General features: G+C 33.4%; 1 protein-coding gene across 8 annotated transcripts in view; it reads right to left on the bottom strand.

Annotated features, from left to right (window-relative positions):
- The window catches only part of SMARCA2 (SWI/SNF related, matrix associated, actin dependent regulator of chromatin, subfamily a, member 2), a 278733-nt gene that overhangs the window by 86802 nt on the left and 171750 nt on the right, over positions 1-20181 (bottom strand). For all 8 annotated transcript variants that reach the window (XM_031943983.1, XM_012542924.3, XM_031943976.1 and 5 more), the window contains 5 exons: positions 15677-15784; positions 14969-15055; positions 7901-7947; positions 6780-6946; positions 202-365 (listed from right to left, as the gene is read on the bottom strand). In XM_031943983.1, coding sequence (XP_031799843.1) covers positions 202-365; positions 6780-6946; positions 7901-7947; positions 14969-15055; positions 15677-15784 — 573 coding nt within the window. The remainder of the gene's footprint in view (positions 1-201; positions 366-6779; positions 6947-7900; positions 7948-14968; positions 15056-15676; positions 15785-20181) is intronic.

Genomic DNA, 20181 nt, shown 5'->3' with positions numbered 1-20181 from the left:
TTGGTTCTCCAAAGATTATCCATGCCACTATTAATCAGTGCTCCAAGGTTTCATCTAGCAAAGATGATATATCTATCTGTCAGCTTCTCTGTTATTTTTCCTCTTGCTCTGTCTCATGTAGACAATAGCTCTGACTGCTCTTTCTCAGGTCTGCTTTCATCATGGATGCTGAAGCATTGAAATAAGTCAAGATGTGCACACCTGGTGAGGATTCCAATCACTATCAAAGATGACAACAGTATCGGCTGCCTGAAGGTTCAGGCCCAGGCCTCCTGCTCTGGTACTCAATAAGAAAATGAAAAATTGTGAACCAGGTTCATTGAACTTCTTCAGCAAGGCAGCACGATCTTCAGATTTTGTGGTACCTGATGGAGAATGGAAGAAGAGAAAAGGAAGAGGAATTTTCCAATTGAATGAAGTTTTTAAAATAGTGCAAAGTTTAAAACTAAAGCAAACCCAACCATACCTACACTTCCTTGTACAGAAATGTTCTGACTTCAAATGACAGAATCTCAATGTTAGAAGGGAAATCAGAAGCCATTTAGTGCAACACGTATGTAAACAAGAATGTCCTCTGTGGTACACAACAAAAGAACATTTTCTTTGCACCCCCAGAGAGTAGCGTAGTGTATGACACACAGTAGCCATTTAATAAATGTTTGCTGAATTGTCATCTAGTATTTGCTTGAATACCTCCAGTGAAGAGCATCTCATTATCTCCCAAGGTAGCACATTCTGTTCTGGATAGCTCTGACTGTGAGGGAGCTTTTCCTTATGTCAAGTCTAAATTATCCTTTTTGCAATATCCATTCCACATTCTTATTTCTGCCTACTAAGGCAAAGCTAATGAATCTATGGCCTGCATAATCCCTTCAAAATACTTGACAATAGTTTTTCTTTCTGTCTTCTAGGATAGATATTCTCAATTCCTTCAACCTCTCTTCACATGGCATGATCTCCAGGGCCTTTACCATCATGGTAATTCTCCTTTGGACACTTTCCAGTTAATGAACATCCTTTCCAAAATGTGGTGCCCAAAACTGAGCACAATTCTTCAGATGTGTATTAATTAGGACAGAGTACAGCAGCATTGTTTCCTCCCAAGTCATAAACATGATGACTCATTTTTTTTGTTATATTACCAATATAGTCAATATATTTTAAAGCAAAATTATTTTAAAGTATATAGAAAAAAATTGAGTCACTTAAGTTTAAATTTTATCCTGATGTTTGCTAGCTGTGTGTACTTAGAAAAGTCATTTGTCTCTGAGTCTAAAATAAGTGTCCATGATTTATTTATTATAAATGGGATGTAATTTGCCTAGAGATGGAATTGTAAATCCTTGATATGTATTACAAAGGAGGTCACTTGGGGGAGGGGTAGAAGGTAGGGGAAACAAGGCAAGGGGAAGGAACTGAGGTTGGTAGGGTGGGAGATAAACAATTTTTCCTCATAGAAACTCTGTGAAATCATAATATGAAATTATAATCCCCATTTTATAGATGAGGTCATGCAGACTTTCATAGGTTAAAACTAGGATCACACAACAGGTAAGTGATAAAAATGCTGATTCCCTTACTTCCTTGATTCTGGTCTAAAAAACATTCCTCAGCACCTGTGTTCTTCTTTTACATCTAGTCTATTACATACAGTTGAAAAAGTATAACTAGTATTTAAGGTATTTCTGTTCAAATATTATTTTGTAATTTGGAAAAAAACAAAAAAAACTAAACTAAAGTGGTGTGTTCCTAAAATATCCAGGCAAAATTGTCTTCTACTTTGGAAAGAAAAAAAAAAAGTAATTTAGGTTATTAGAAGATGTTATTGTGAATTATATGACAATACACATTTTTATATAAAAACTATTTAAAGTCAAAGAAATGAGTAAGGAATAAAATCCTAAAAGATTAAAACTTAAACAATCAAGCTATTATTGGAGTCAAGATTACAGCTACAATAAAATCACAATTAGGTATTTATTATTTCTGTCCTCACTATTTAGCAAAAATTAAAGGTAGCATAATGGAAAAAAGAAACTTCTTAGCCCTGCTTTCAATGAGGAAAAACTAAAAACATGACTCTTACTTAGTGGATCACCTGTCTCTAAATCTGTTTACCAATTCTAAAATAATTAATACTTAACGATGAGTGTTAAGCACATATAGTAGTCACTTAATAAAGTGTTTGCTGATTGATTGATCAAGCTACAGATCAAATCCTTTTGTCATAAATTCCAAAGAGTTATGTAAATTCTTTGGTGGTATATGTTGTCTTGAACGATTCTTTAAATAGATAGGATATATTTTTAATATTCAGAGGCATTTGGGTCAATATTGACTTTCTAAGAAGTGGTTAAAGGTGAAAAGTATTATTTTAAAATATTCTTTGCAGTAGTTTAAAATTTTATTCTATAAACTTATTCATGTACAACAATAAAATAAGAATAATCATATAGCAATTGTATAAATTAACACATATTTAATTATCATTAAATTAAATGAAAGATCATCAGAACCAAAAATACAATACCTTATCTTAATTTTGCATTGCAAGTATTCATTCAAAAATTATTTATTAAGTATCTACTATGTGCCAGACCCTGTGCTAAGCATTGTTTTTTAAATATTAAGTATTTGGAATCGAAACTAGAAAAATTGATAAATTATGGGATGGATACATTTGGTTAAAATGAAACTAACTAAATTTTTCTAACAAAACTGCCAATAAAAAATAAAGAGAAATCCTCAAATTTTCTGCCTGATACCAATCATCATAAGAAACAGAGTTTAATTATATTTTATGACAAATCTAATGAGAACAAAATTTTAATTGTAAAACCTGGAAAGACCTTATCCAATCTTTTATAATGTAGAGAGTAGGTACCCTTGACAAATGCAGAAGGTAGCACAGAATCATAAGTTGGGATCTTAGTTGATAATCAACTCATCTGTATCATTTTCAAAGAAGATGCCTTTTACCACGTAAGCATGCCATCCAGGCCTAATTGCTTATTATATATAAGTGGCAAAGGATTTAACATGCCTAGTAAAAGCAGATTTCTTTTCATGTTCTTGTATTTTTTGATGTAGAACACATCCAGTTACAAAGAAACATCTGACAATGGCCACATCTGTGAACGATATTAAAAAGTGTATATAGGAATGCAACATGTAAGTACAGAATGTCCCAAAAGTCTCAGTACAGTTTTATAATTGGGATACCAAATATCTAACAATTTGAATACTTAAGTTTCCATAAGAATAAGTATTAAAATGTTTTTAATTGTTTTTTGAAAATTCACTCCTTTTTGTAAGAAAGACCATAATATAATAATACTAATTTATTACTTTTTTTCTTAAGTTAGAATATGAAACTTTGGGGAAATTCCTGAATAAGGCCTAGAAAGAATTATATTAGCTTTTTTCCTCTTAAAAATAATTTTAATTTTAGACACCTTTGTATTATCTATTAAATATATTCACTTAAAGTTCTTCACTAGATAAACAACTGTTCTCATCCATCCAGAGACACAGACTAGATGCGTTCAATTAACCAGATTATAATATTTCTCAAACATAATCTCCTTGCTTTGATTCCCCTTAATTTAATTGACCAAAAGGTGAAGCTTTTGGACAGGTTATCAAGAAAGAAATGGCTACTGGATAGGGGGATCCTAAATCCTAGAGAAAATGTATATAATCCTGGGAAACTGCTTAATTCATTGGAGTTCCAGTGAGAGAAATCCCTCCAGCTGCCTCAGAGATATTAAAACCTTTGCTTCCAGTAAAGCAAGAAAACAGGTTTCTCTCCTTCTAAAAGAGTTCATTCCAAGTGCCCCCTTTTCAGAGTGATGGGATCCAAAAACAACTTGCTAGTGACATTATGAGGTAAAGAATTATTAGGTCTATGCAGTGTTTGTGAAGGGGAAAAATTGAAGTGCTATGAACTACTGGGTACTCACAAAACCTCAGAAAAATATGAGAAGTTATCAGATTTAATGAAAGAATTTCCTTAAAATGCAGAGTCCCTTGCAAGAAAGTGACTGTTTGCTGTTAAGGAAAAGAGGGAAGTCAAAGCTAGAAAATAAGATATTAAATGAAAATACTCTAAGAATGGTATTAGGTTGTAACAACTTTATGATGTGCCTTTAAAAATTAATATATTGACCTTTTCGATCACATATTTCCTCAATGTTATTCTTATTTCATTTACTGAACTTAAGCCATTAATGGAAATGTGAGGTACCAATTTTAAACAAAAAGAATAAAATTATTAAATTGAAGTTAGCATAATATTGATAATTATTCATTAATCCAGTGAACATTAATTAAGTACCTACTATGTGCCAGGCACTGTGCCATTAATATTTTTATAATGGCTGACATTTCTATAACATTGTAATGTGAGTTTACAAAGCACTTGATATACATTATCTCATTTAATCATCACAATAAAGATTCAGTGAGATAAATACTACAGGTTTCAATCTTCATTTTGTAAATGAAGAAACTAATGTTTCTGAAAGTTCACCAGGGTTATACAGTTACTAAGATTCTGGAGCCAGATTTAATACAGTAGTTACCCGATGTCAGATCTAGGAATGTTAAATCCTAAGCACATATGGTGCAGGGAAAAGAACCATTATCAAACCTTAGGTAGAAATAGAGAAAAAAACTGAACAGTCCTACTAAGCAACTAAATCTCTTAAATCAACCAGTTAACAACCTGATAGTGAAAACAAAGATTTCAGGGGTTTTCTAAGGGAGATGTAAAATGGACACAAAAACACTGATTTATTTATTTATTTTCCTATTGGTTTTGTCTAGGATGAATAAAGAAAATCTGATATAGGAAAAAAAGATATCTCAAGTTTCATCTTATTAAAGAATGTATCTTCTTTCCAGAATGGAATTCCAATAACTAAGCTAAATAAATAAAAAATAAATACATGGTATAAAAGAGTAAGTAAATAAGTAAATGTATTAAGATCAAAAGAGAAAAAGCAATAACAACAATGGAGTTGAAGAAATGTATTTTTCCTAATTTTCCTTTCCTATTCCTAACTTTTCTAACCCAGTGGCTAAGATATTGGGCAGTCACATGACTTCTCAAGACTCTAAACTGCAATGCAGGTGCTAATTTACAAAGTTCTCTCTTTTAGAGTTTCTAATACCAATGAAATCACAGTATATGCCAACCCCCAAATAGTCAACCAACTTTATTTTTTAATGTAAAAACTGTAAATTATAGCATTATATTCTGGCATTAAATTCAAATCCTGACTAACCCCACAGCATAAATTGTATATCATTATTAAGTCAGTCTTCAGATTCACATAATATCCTGTTTGTAAAAATTTTTATTTCCTTGATCTTCTCTATAGCTATTCCAGTCATTTAACAATTTTGGGAATATCTCTTCAAATCCCTAACCTCAATAACCAAAATCCCTCAACAACCAAGAATTTTTATTTTATTTTTTGAGCTTGATACCTTTTTTTATGCTGCTGATATAACAGTGAAAGCAAACTCCATCTTTGTGGAGCCATATAGACTTGTCCCACTTTAATATGCAGATCATTTTGTATCCAGGGGAAAAATGTGCTTGTTCTTATGAGAAAATATATTCTCAGTGCCAAACAACAGACTTACAATGTTAAAAATATAGGATAGGCTGCTGGACAAGTTCAAACAGGCAATTTAACCCATAATGGCTATTGTTGGGTAGATGTATTCATGTCTATGAAGAATGTCTTTTTCCTGACAAGTAGTGGGATCAATATCTCTTTCTCTGAGCTCCCCTAGATGCTTGGCAGTGGGAGGTGGGGCTTCCCTTAGCCTCATGTTACATATTGCTCCCTGTGGTTCAAAGACTCTGCAAAGTAGGGTCTATAGAACAAAGGAAACACAGCAGGAAAAAAGGACTAGTAGGGATTTGGGGCAATCAATTCTAAAGTTAGTGGGGATGCTTCTTGGATGAGTAAGCTCCCCATTATCTCTTTTAGTTAGTCTTTGATAGAGCCAGGGACTGTGTTTAGTTTGTTTTTTTCTTACATTGTCACTTCTATCTCTTTCTGTTGAGATTCCTCTTTTCCTGGCTACTTGAATAACGGAAGAGTCTCATGACATTTTTCTATTCCTAAAGTAATATGTTATGCTACTGGGAGTTCAAAGGATTATTACTAATAATTTCAGCAAAATGAAGCACTTTCTTTTGGTTTTCACAGCATTTTTTGTTAGTTTTTTCAGTTTAGGGGAAAACTGGTCCCACCCTCAAATGTGAATAGGGAGCAAGAGAAAGGAAAAGTTCACCAACAGCTTTAGAAGGCCTTGGCATGTCAGAAGTATTTTCAAGCTTGGCAGTACCTATAAAGTGCATAAAAGAAGGTCTTAAATCAAGGATGAAATTCTATATTGCCAAGCCTGGCAATTCATCACAGGCTTTAAACATGCTGACTGCTGACAGGGAAATATCAAGGATTGGCAGAAGTCATTCTAAGGTGTGTGATAGTTAATGAGAATCCTTAGGCACCATCTTTTAAATTCTTTGTAAGTGATGTGGGTTGAGTTTTAAGAGGTATGAACAGTTTATCACTTGTTTCAGTTTTACTAACATTAATCTGAGAGAAGTGAAAATTCTAGAACATCTAAAACAAAATAAGCCTATAAGTTCATTCTTTGCCACTTTTTCCCCTTTTTGTAGGAGGCTGATTTTAAATGTCTGTCATTCCTTCATTTCTGATTACATGACTGTGTGCCCTAGTTTCTTGTGAACTTACCATCGAGACGTAGGTAAAGGAAATTCCGAAAAGCAAAGTAGTCCTCCATGATGGTCATGAGGGATGTCATCTGGCAGAAAAGCAGCACTCGGTGATTGGTGGCCCGCAGCTTTGGCAGAATACGATCTAAGAGCTCAAACTTCCCCGAGGCACGGTATAGCTCAGCTCTGTCTCAGGGAAAGTAGGCAGCCATTAGTCAGTTAATCAGTCCAAAGAACAGCATCACTTGCTTACTGGGTGCCAACCACTGTGTTTAGGCTCAAGATACTTGTTTAATTGAAGCTACTTTGTATATGTGATCAATGAAAATCACATGTTTAAGATAATAAAATGGCACAAACATTACGTTGCTTTTCTTGCTTGGCATAAAAACATTAAAGCATTTCATACAGGAAAGGAGAGATTCATTTTCTCTTCCTTTTGATTACATTTTTGCTTTGTCACGTTTGTTTAAAAAATTTTTGTTTGGAGAATATGAAAAACTTTTGTTTACTGGAAAAAACTTAGTAGATTCAGGTATTTCATTCCTTAGTTAACCAATTTTCCTTTTCCATTACCATAGGCCACGAGGAGTCAATAAGAGTTGTTTGGGGGGGATCTCTCTCAACATTGGTAGCCAACAATATTAAAGTCTATTTTTAAACTATATCATAGGGAACTGATTGCACTGTCATCTGCAATATCTACAAAGCCATTAATTCTCATGTGCAGAACAAAGACTTTTTTCTCCCTTTTGTGCTCAGGTTAATTTTCAATACTATTGAGATGCAATTGGAGAGATTATTATCCTGCATACAGTATACTCTAACTATAAGCAAGAACCTTTTGAAGCCTTGACTTATTCCAAACTCAAAAGTACTATTTAATACAATGAGGTAGATCTAAGTTCAACAAATACCTATGTGTCCATATGTCCAGAGCACATAATAACATATGTAGGCAAAGTAAAAGAGAGTGCAAATTTGATTTAACAATTTCTATAGCTTTTAGTAGGAGATAAGATACTAGCAAAATTTGCTTATGTATTTTCAAGTTGAGTGGATTTTCACTATGTAAGAAAATGTAAAAAAGTAGAAAACAGAAGCAGGGTTTTGTGGAAGGAATAAAATCATTAGACTTACCCATTGATAACTCCACTTGAGTAGCCTAGATGCTCAGCAAAGGATTCCTTAAACAGAAACAAAAAATGAATGCATTTAGGTTAAATTTTAATCATTTGAAAGGTTATTCAGGCCAATTCCAATAGCCTTGTGATGGAGAGAGCTATCTGCATCCAAAGAGAGAACTATGGGTACTGAATGTAGATCACAACATAGTATTTTCATCTTTGTTGTTGTTATTGTTTCTTTGTGTTTTTTCTCTCCTTTTCCCCTTTTTCATCTGATTTTTCTTGTACAGTATGACAAATGTGGAAATAAGTTTAGAAGAATCACACATGTTAAACTTATATTGGATTGCTTGCTATCTAGAGGAGGGGAAAGGTGGAGAGGGAGGGAGAAAAATATGGAACACAACGTTTTGCAAGAGTGAATGTTGAAAACCATCTTTGAATGTATTTTGAAAAATAAAAAAAAACTATTATTTAAAAATTTTATTATTTGAACACAAGGCTTAGCAATCACTATGCACAAACTTATTTGTCAATTCACCTTGACATGGTATTTTAGCATATGATAAAAATATAATACAAAAGAAAAGTAGCACTAATCTATATGGAACAGCCAAAATCTTTGAATTAAACACATTTCTACAACAATTTACAGTGTGATTTTGGATACTTCAATTTCTGCAATTCAACTTCTTACATATATAATGAACTTTTCTTATGTATTTTAATAATGATGTTGGTAACAGCTAATTTTACAAGGGACTTATTATGTGGTAGTTACTTTGCTAAATGCATTACAATTATTATCACATTTGATCTTCACAATAACCCTGTGAGGTAGGAGATTATCCCCATTTTACAGATGAGGAAATTGAAGTAAACAGGAATTGTCATTTATTTGTCCAGGTTCATTAACAGATTAACAGGTGTCTAAAACTGGATTTGAGTTTAGATCATATGTTAAAAAAAAAACAAAGAATACACACACACACATATACATATACCTATATATATATATATATATATACACACATATACACAAATATATATATATATATATATACATACATTTATATATTTGTGTATATATATGTATATATAGTATATATATATATATCTATAAAACACTCACTCGTATATGCACACATACATACATACATATACAAAACCTTACATATATACATACGCACATATTTGTTTATGTGTACATGCTATCTCCCTCCTCCCCAAACAATTAAGGTGCTTCCTTGAGGATTTATGTCTTGGTATTCCTAGTACCTATGAAAGATCCAGGCATACAGAAGATGCTTAAATTACTTGTTTGTTGATTCTTTGATGCCAGATGACAACACAAAACTTGCCCATTGAGATGTATGTCAAGATGGCCAGTAAATCAATGTTCAATTTTTTTAAGTAAATATTTTACAATAAATAACAAAAACATAAGTAATCATTATCTTAGACTCTGAAATACTAATTGGAAAAGTAATTTTTAAATACTTAAAGACTATCAGATCTCTTAATTTTACTTTTAATTGTCAAGTACCTAAAAATAGGAATTAGCTATATGATTTGCATCTTTTCTTCAGTATAATTTTCCTGTCTTTGTATGAATGAAACTTAAGTCTTCTCCAAGCCTGATAAGTATTTTCAAATTCATATCCCAGCCTGTGATTTATTTCTTATGTGATCTAGAGCTGGTCCTTTCAATGCCCTAAAGTCTAAGATTTCTCATATGTGAAATGACAGACTTTAGCTCCATGATCTCTACAGCTCCTACTTGCTACACATTGCATTTCCCTAAGATATTACTTACTGTGAAGCAGTAATCTATCTCTGCCTCTTCTCTCCTTATCTATTCTGCTCATGCCAGTTTTTCCTTTAGTTAAAAAATCAGCCATGCTCCGTAAGAGAAAGCTTCTTCCCTGGCAGTATTAAAACTGGGCTTATCATAAGAAAAAGTCCTGATTTACAGAAACCCTCATTCCCACATGCTCTAGGGTGGCCAATTTCACATTCAGAAGAGTTGGATTATTCTGCTTGGTCATTTCTTTTATCAGATATAGTGGGGAATAAAAAAGATAGTACTTCCACAAGTGCTTGAAAAGTAAAAGACCTCTGTGGAAAACATAGAATCATGGAGAATCATTATTCCCTAAAAATTAGGCCTACATTGTTCTACTTTGGTATGCCCATTAGCCCATTAGCTAGATGGTGCCCAAAAGCTGTGTATGAAGAAAAAATCAGAAAATTATACCTTAAATTTCCAGTAACTTTCATTTAAAATGAAATATTTTAATCTACCAATATAAAAATCTATATTGGAAGTATGTGTATGTGGGTGTGTTATTTGATTCTTAGGTTAAAACTTTAAAATACTAAATTACTTCCTTCCACTCTTTGTCATAACAATATAACTTAATCATGTTCTGCTATAAATTTGACTCAAGAATTCAACCAGCAAGGTTGAGGGAAGGTTTAGGGAAGATGTATCAATGCCAATGTGAGTTTTTAGGGGGTAAAATATCTGGAAGTTAACAAGTTAACTTGGCATGACTTCAATCTCTTCCAGGGATTCTTAACCTGGGGTCCATGAACTTGTATCCATGGTATTTTGTTTTATGTGTTTAAAAACCTTTCTCTGAGAAAGAACCACAGGCATCATTGGTCTGCCAAAGGAGTCTGTGTTGAACTGTGCTGGTAAATATTCAACAACTGCCATTCCAAAAAAAAAAAAAAGTATATATGGAACACTTTAAAGTTTAATCTGTATTTTTAATTTAATTTTTAATCTGACATTTTCCCTGTCACTTCATATAAGTCCATAAAATCAAGAAAAAAAATCAAGACATGGTTTGAATTGTTGAACAGGGTGTAAAAGGACAAGTAAGGTGGTGCAGTGGATAGTGCATTCTGGACCTGGAATCAGAATGATTTTTTGGCTGTGTGACCCTGAGCAAGTCACTTAGCCCTGTTTAATTCAGTTTCCTCATCAGTAAAATGAGCTAGAAAAGGAAATGGCAAACCGTTCTAGTATTTTTGTATTTTTGCTAAGGAAATCAAATGGAGTCATGAAAAGTTGGCTATGACTAAGCAACAAATGCTCACCCCTGAAAATTTAACAATTGGCTTTCCTGACTCAATTCAATTTGGTTCTAGAATAGTCCTAGGTTTAACCACAGAAAAGAAACTGAATCCCTGCTCTAATCTCTTAACTCAATCTTTTGTCCTGTAATTGTGATGTATGTATGTCTCTCTCTAAATCACTCTAGCTAGGAGCTGCACTGTCAAATTTGCGCAGGTACAGGAGTGTAAGGCTGCAGATCTAGAACCAGGATAAATCCCAGAGACCACTTCATCTCACAGCCTTGTTTCACAAAAGAGAAAAATGAGACTGATGAAGATTACAAGACTCATCCAAGATTATACAGGCATATAACCTCCAAGGCAGGATTCGAACTCAAATCTTGTGATTCCAGAACTAGCAAGCTTTCTTTCCACTTAGAAATCTAAAATTAAAGACTATGTACTTAAGGCGCTTGTGCCCTCACTGTATGACAAGAGGGATTATTTATGTGTGTCGAGATTCTCCCATTGGATAATTGAAAATATGTTGTGTTCTTCAAGATGGGGACTGTGTCTTTCATTCTCTTTTCATTCCTCACCATACCAAAGAGAAGTACCCAAGAGATGGGATCCTACTGATTAGTCAGCTTTCCAAAAGGAAGGGTAAAAAATTTGCTATGGAATTCTTGGGAGTATTTCTCTGTTACTACATGTTGTAAGGTCCAAATGATCTGCTAACACAAATGCAGTTTTCACTTTTCTTTAATGAGAACAAATTGTCTTGACAGGGATTTTCTTCTTTCTGTAGTAGTTACAGAACAAAAACAGCTGTAGGAGTAAATAATTTGTAAAAAAAAGTTTTGTCCCTTTTTCTTTCTGTTTTCTTCATTGGTAAGGGGAAAAACAATGGTGGCTCTCTATTCCACACTGCTGAAATCAGCATCTCCTGCCGTTGTAAATTACTGGCAGTTTGAGAAATTTATTCAGATAAAGTGAATATGGCTGAAATTGTTCTTTTTCCTAAAAATAGCTTTTAGTAGAGAAATGGGCCTTGGGGCACAATCAAGAATTTATTTCATAGTAATAAGAAACTGAAAGAAAAAAATAATCTTAATGACAGAGAATAAGGTGAGCAAATGTTGATAGTTATGACGTGCTTAAATAATCTTTATTTTCAAAGGATACTAATACATTATTTTCTCATTTTAATGTTATTCTCATAAAGAAATTTAGACAAAGTTAACATTATCTTAATTCATGGTAATATCCTTATTCAATAAACATTTATTAATTCTACTTTCTGCAATTAGGCATGGACCCACACTTAATACCTTATACCAAGATAAGATCAAAATGGGTCCATGATTTAGGCATAAAGAACGAGATTATAAATAAATTAGAGGAACATAGGATAGTTTATCTCTCAAACTTGTAGAGGATGAAGAAATTTGTGACCAAAGATTAACAAACTAGAGATCATTATTGATCACAAAATAGAAAATTTTGATTATATCAAATTAAAAAGTCTTTGTACAAAGAAATCTAATGCAAACAAGATTAGAAGGGAAGCAACAAACTGGGAAAACATCTTCACAGTTAAAGGTTCTGATAAAGGCCTCATTTCTAAAATATATAGAGAATTGACTCTAATTTATATGAAATCAAGCCATTCTCCAATTGATAAATGGTCAAAGGATATGAACAGACAATTTTCAGATGATGAAACTGAAACTATTACCACTCATATGAAAGAGTGTTCCAAATCACTATTGATCAGAGAAATGCAAATGAAGACAATTCTGAGATACCACTACACACCTATCAGATTGGCTAAGATGACAGGAAAAAATAATGATGAATGTTGAAAGGGATGCGGGAAAACTGGGACACTGATGCACTGTTGGTGGAGTTGTGAACGAATCCAACCATTCTGGAGAGCAATCTGGAATTATGCCCAAAAAGTTATCAAACTGTGCATACCCTTTGATCCAGCAGTGTTACTACTGGGCTTATACCCCAAAGAGATACTGAAGAAGGGAAAGGGACCTGTATGTGCCAAAATGTTTGTGGCAGCCCTGTTTGTAGTGGCTAGAAACTGGAAAATGAATGGATGCCCATCAATTGGAGAATGGTTGAGTAAATTGTGGTATATGAATGTTATGGAATATTATTGTTCTGTAAGAAATGACCAGCAGGATGAATACAGAGAGGCTTGGAAAGACTTGCATGAACTGATGCTAAGTGAAATGAGCAGAACCAGGAGATCATTATATACTTCAACAAAGATACTGTGTGAGGATGTATTCTAATGGAAGTGGATTTCTTCGACAAAGAGAAGATCTAGCTCAGTTTCAATTGATCAAGGATGGATAGATGCAGCTACACCCAAAGAAAGAACACTAGGAAATGAATGTAAACTGCTTGCATTTTTGTTCTTCTTCCCGGGTTATTTATATCTTCTAAATCCAATTCTCCCTGAGCAACAAGAGAACTGTTTGGTTCTGCATACATATATTGTATCTAAGATCTACTGTAACCCATTTAACATGTATAGGACTGCTTGCCATCTGGGGGAGGGGGTGGAGGGAGGGAGGGGAAAAATCGGAACAGAAATGAGTGCAGGGGATAATGCTGTAAAAAATTACCCTGGCATGGGTTCTGTCAATAAAAAGTTATTAAAAAAAGAGAGAGAGAATAGAAGCTTCTTTCAGCAACTCTGCCTCCCCTTTCAAGCAGGGCAGGGGACTACATAAATGTACATAAGTCCTATAGGGAAAATATCATCAATGTTTAATTGGAAGTGTCATTTGTTATTGGGAAGATCATGAAGAGAATAAAGATTCTTGGGAGGAATGGTATTTGGGAAGAGGTGTAGGAAGAACAGAATATGTGTAGGTGGATGGATTATAATTGGGACCCAGAGAAGATGTCTGTGTGAATCTGTGCAGAGGAAAAAGAGGTAGAAATGTAACTACATCCCTAGGAAGGTGTCATTATATGTGAAAAGACAGAGAAGAACAAAATAGAGATTGCAGGGACGTCTCACTAAATGGTGGGAGAGTAGAAGAGAATTGAGAAAGAATAACTGAATTCTAGGAGGTGTCACTATGTATGCAACTAATGTTTAGTGTAATAGGAGCAATATTAGTAATGTTAATAAGAATGGTTCCTGCAACATTGGTGAGTTTTTCCCAAAAAGGAAATTAAACCATTCTAAACATTTATTTGGTCCAAGGATTTATAATTTGAACACTGATGTAACTTCTTGCTCACCCTGAGGTATAAAAGCCTAGAACATGAGTAACATGCAAGTCCTGATTGGACATACATTCCTATAGAGCTAAGGGGAACTGCATCCAACTGAACCAACACTATATTTGATGGATTTTTTCCATACTATTATTTAGTAAGTTGTTTTGTTAAATTTTAGATGGTCTATGAGTATATCATTTTGTACTTCTCTTAAGCTGGAATCATATCAGTCTAAGTTATATCTGACCAGAACATTTGGCTTACATTCATAGGATATACTATGACCCATTTAACATGTATAGGACTGCTTGCCATCTTGGGGAGGAGGTGGAGGGAGGGAGGGAAAAAATCGGAACAAAAGTGAGTTCAAGGGACAATGTTGTAAAAAATTACCCTGGCATGGGTTCTGTCAATAAAAAGTTATAATTATTAAAAGAAAAATTCTACTTTCTGCAACACAGTTTATGGGACTGCTTTAAGGGTCATAATGGATAGAGTGCAGGGCCTGGAGTAAGGAAGAACTGAGTTCAAATATGGCCTCACAACATACTAAGCTGTGTGACTCACGGCAAATCACCTAATCCCATTTGTCTGGTTTCCTCATCTGTAAAATGAGTTAGAGAAAAACCTAAGTTTTATCTCCAAAAATTGACTTCCAGTCCATCTGAACATGCTAGTCTAAGTTAAAACTTAATATAAATTTTTCAACCCATTTTTTTTTATCCTTATAAGTATAAATTAAGGGGGGAATTAACAAACTTACCTCAATGTGTTGAAACATATATGGATGATTGCATATCTTTCTCAATTGCATGATAGTATTCATCAATGTTTTAGCTCCTCCTTTGCCCTAACAATGAAAAACAAAAGCAAAAAGACATATTCATAGTAAATAAAAGTTTCCAGTTGCAATTAAGAGGTAGCTTCTAAAGAATTCTGAAGCTAGAAGAGGCCTCCTTCCACAAATGTCTTCTAAATAATCATCACAACTCATGGCACTGAAGTTTTTACATCATAGAGCAGGCTGTGAGTTATAATATAATATATTCCTTGTGATTATCTCAGCCAGAAGAGTGAAATCCCAGTCACAGGGCCTGTGCCAACCTAGTGGCTTTGTGATAAGAGTGGTTATTCATAAATAGTCTGAACAGACAGAAGCAGAATAATTTTATTCAAGATCTGAAATTGGGCTTAAACCCTTCCATATGCTAACCTGCCACCTAGACAGAAGGCAAGTCTTTACACTTCTGCACATTAACTATAACTAAGAAAATAGTCACAGATGAGGTAACTCCATTGGTGTTCTGTGCTTTCCTTTTTATTCTTCTCTTATTAGATGAGAGATTTTCACCCAAAACAGTACCAAAAAGTACTCCATAAATTCAGTTTATATAAACTAATATCAGTAACGAAGCTCATGATGATTATTCAATAGTCTTGTATCTTAAGTGTGATCATCTTCCTAGCATACCTTCTTATCTTTCTCAGAACCATCTGTGAGAAGAATTCCTTTTGCTTGCATATGGCGATACAGTATTTTTTGAAGAGCTGACATGTCACATTTAATCACATACTCAACCTGTGTAAAAGAGAACAATAGGTAAGATAAAAAAGCTACTATTGTGTTCTAAGAACATTAAATAGTCACAACTGCCAGGCCTTTCTGCTTTTAAAAGCCAGTGTTCCTGCTGCCATCATGAAAGATTCCTTTTTCTCTTAGGAATCTAAAAAGGGAAAGGAATAGAAGAGACTGGTCACTTTACTGTTATAGTCAAGCCACATCAATAATTTATTATAGCAGTTACTTCAAAAGGTTATAATTGGGGTATCTAAGAAATTTCTTGTCCTGCTCAGGACAAGGGAATTTGGCTTACAATTACCCAAACACTTTCCAACAAAGAAACTCATAAAATAGATTTTTAATATTCTTTTCCTCACCACATTAAAAGAACTGAAAGAATTTTTAGGAAAATCAATGAATGGCTATTAGTCTATGATTTTCTTTGTTAGACATATAAAACATTTTTAAAAGATCAGCTGTGGCTGCATATAATATCAACAGTATAGTGAAATTTCCTTATAGTTCTATATAGGGTAGCATTAGCTACATTTTTGAGACCTGAGAAAAAGCAACATACTTTCTTCAAAAGGTAAAAGGAAGGAAGTTTTTTGCTAGCCAGATATAACTTTATGACCAGTTGAAGTAGGGAAATTCAGTTGGAATTCAGTCACAGTTCAATACAAAACAAGTACAAAGATTATTTATAAATTGTTTATCACATGTTTGATAAATACTTAATGGACGAATTCTATTCATCTAACTTTCTTATGTTATGCTTTAAAAAATTTGCAATTCAAAGAATGAAAATATGGTTTTCTACAATAGAATTACATATAGAAACTGACAGAATATGATTAAAAGTAAATTAATATGTCTAATGTTTAATTGATTAAAAAGTAATCAGATTAATTCTAAGCTCTGAGAAGCAGCAGGAGGATGTCTCAGATGAAGAGAAAGTGAATATTAATTTAAAGTTTCTTTGGGAAGAACCTATCAGGCAAGCGGAATCTGTCATTGGCAATCTTTTTCACTACTTCTGCTGTATCCAATTGTATTAGAAGAAGATATACACTATTTTTTCCCGATAAGTCTAATACCACAAAAAAAGAAGAAATAAGTGATAAGTTTCCGGAAGTTTCAGCTGTCCTAAATTTCTAATAACTACTTAAGAAATAAAAAACATCACTCAAATAGTAAATGGAAATAGCTTTGGATACCTGATCATGTTCCAATATCCACATCAACTGAATCTTTTCAAGAAATATCTTGTATTACTGAATACAAATTCAAAGATTTTAGACACAGTAATAAAACTATCCCAAGATCATCCAACATAAAAGGTTTTCTGTTTCCCTACTGCTCCCCTTTTGTCTGTTGTATATGAAGGACAAACAGCATCATTTTTTTTTTCTTGATAATGTACAAACTTAGCCTAAGCAGAGCTTAGATAGAAGGCCATAGTCTATCAGGTTGCTAAACAACTTGGTTAAAAGTTCTTAAGGTCTGGAAACTTATTTCAGCTTTAAAAGACATTTCTTAGTGGCTGGGCTTATGTGAGAAAATTAGCCTTTAAAGCATCAAAGAAATAATGTTTAAGAAGCAGATTACAAGAGACCCTGGTATCAATAAGAGAATCAAATAAATAAATATATCTTTAAAATGATATTTAGAAAGCTAAATTGGGACACTGAAAACTGAAAGATAATTTTAAGAAGATGTTTTGATACCAATGATCTTTATATATTTGTAAGAAATTTAAGTATTTAAACCACTAGATTTGAAATGAAACTATACCTTTTTTTAGATTATTGCCTATACTATTTATTCCCCCATCTCGATAATGCTCTTCTATTTCCTCTCAAATTATCCTAACATTTCCCATCATCCAGAATCCATGTGAAATCTAATAACTGTAGCCCAAAATGATCTTTTCTATCAAGTTCTATTGTACTTGGTATCTGCAATATTCATGTCCCAAAATAAACTTTCTCTTTCCTCCCCAGTTGTCTTTTCTAACTGATTACTGAAAGTAGCACTCTCTCACTCCCCTAAGATTGAAATTTAGAAATTATCATCATTTCTGCTCTCTCACTCCTTTTTTCTTCCATTCAGTTATGAAAAAATTCAATTATCACCCCTTTACAAATAACTCCCAAATGTAGTTGCTTGGTCTTACTCCCCCTTTTATGTCCCAGTCTCACTTCTCCCACTGCCTCCTGAAAGACTCCAGTGATACCTTACCAGCACCTCAAAAATAGCATGTTCAAACTCAAATTTATCATCTTTGCCTTTAAATTAGCCCTTCTTAACTTCTCTACTTACTGTAATGGAATCACCAGATCCTACTTAAATTTAAAACCTTTGGAGTAGTATTCTCTTTTTCCTTTTCTCTTATGACCCATATCCCATCAGCTGCCTTGTTAATTCTGCTTCCCCCAACACTTGTCACAACCACCCCTTTCTCACTAATCATGATAACACATTAATTCAAGCTTTCATCATCTCTCATCTAAATTATAATATACTAGCCTTCTAACTATTCTTTGGCATCCAACATCTCCCCACTCTCACCCAATCTTCACATATATAACTGCCAAAATAATCTCCCCAAAACATAGTTCTGAAAAATTTCATTTTATTATGTATGAACCATCAGCGGCTGCCACTGTTTTTAGGATAAACTACAATCCTCTTAGCCTACTATTTAAGGCTCTCTGTAGTTTGGTTACAATCTATTTTCTTGGCTTTATTTCATTTCATTACCCCTCATACAAGTGACTTCCTAGAGGAATAATACTATCCATATCTATCTTGCAATATTGTTGTTGAGAATCAGATGAAACAATATACAGATATGCAGAAGGACATATATATAATCATGAAGCCTTTCCCAAATCCTCTTAATGATAATGCCTTCCCTCTCTTAATTATTTCTTCTTTATCCCATGTGTAGCATGACATTTCTTTGTTGTATACCCCATTAGATTATGAGTTGTTTAAGGGAAGAGACTGTCTTTTGCCTCATTTTTTTGTATCCCTAGAGGATGGCATCATGCCTGATGTATGGTGTTTAATAAATGCTTTTTGACTTACTAACCCCATATTCTAGGCAAACAGTATTGTGGCTCCCTTTCCCCCAAAGAACACAGTGTTCTGTTTTTGTCTAGGCCATTCTTATACTTGCAATGTATTCCTTATTCATCTCCCTCCACCTACTACTTAGCTCAGACTAAGTATCACTTCTTCCCTGAAATCTCTATAAACACTCTTTGGATAAAAGGATTTTCCCTTTACTCTTCACATTTTTTTGAAGCATTTTTTCATGGATCACTTCTTTGCCCCCATTAGTCCATAATCTGTAATTTTTATCAATGAATTGATAGTATCCTTTTCTGTAAAATAAAAGGTATGGGAGGTCAGTCATGATTTCTTTTTTCAATTGAAGCATCCAAGAGTAGTGCTTTGAACATTTAAGATCTCAATACAATGGCTTTAAAAATTTTTTTTTTAATATTATTGAAGTGAATCCTTCATACTCATGTAAAATTGACCTTCCTTATCCTTGAAACTGGTCTTATGATCCCTTTGTTTAAAAACAGTCCATTCTTCTCTCTTAACTATAAATATAAAAATTCAAATTCCTTTCCTTCACATCCAAGACCTTCTACACTCAGGCCACCCTAATTTCAAGCTTTATCTCTCTTTCTTTTCCCATAATCTATGCTACAAACAACTTGGGGTATGTTTGGTACATTTTAACTTCTGTGCCTTTGATAACACTGATCCCCATACAATTCATAAAAGGCTTTTCTGTTTTCCTGAGTCAGCAAAGTAATTTTCCCTTCAAAGCATAGAATCTGTGGTTTCCTTTTTTTTTTTTTTTTTTTTTTTTTTTTTTAAATGCATCTATCACATGTTGGATAGTACCAGGTATTTTTGTATGAGTAATATCTGCCTCCTAGAGTATAAAGTCAATTAGGACAAAGTGTTTGCCTGAGGTGAGCTTTGGACTTTTGCCAATTCCCTAGTAAATTGTTCTGTACATAGTAGACACTTAATATGTATTTATAAAATTGAAATGCATTTTGACACAAATGGTCTTAAATTGCTACATAATTGTTTCATGTATTTATATATTGTCCCCACAGCTAGATGAAAAGATCTCTAGAGTACAGTCTATGGATTATATTATTATTTGGGGGGTCAGGGGGAAGATACTGGTCCAGGTCATATCTAGCTGATTAACTGATCTATTCAGAAAGCCTACCTATTTAAATATGGAGAGAGCATTTCATATGCATCTAGAGGGGGAAGACCCAAATCTAAGATATTAGCATTTAAAAACTTAAAAAATCTTACACTTAGTTTACTACAAATGTAAGAAATTAATAATTTAATGAAGAGATGTATGGCCT

This window comes from Sarcophilus harrisii, chromosome 1 (assembly GCF_902635505.1).
Source record: "Sarcophilus harrisii chromosome 1, mSarHar1.11, whole genome shotgun sequence".
NCBI lineage: Eukaryota > Metazoa > Chordata > Mammalia > Dasyuromorphia > Dasyuridae > Sarcophilus > Sarcophilus harrisii.
This window is presented reverse-complemented; position numbering and strand designations above follow the sequence as displayed.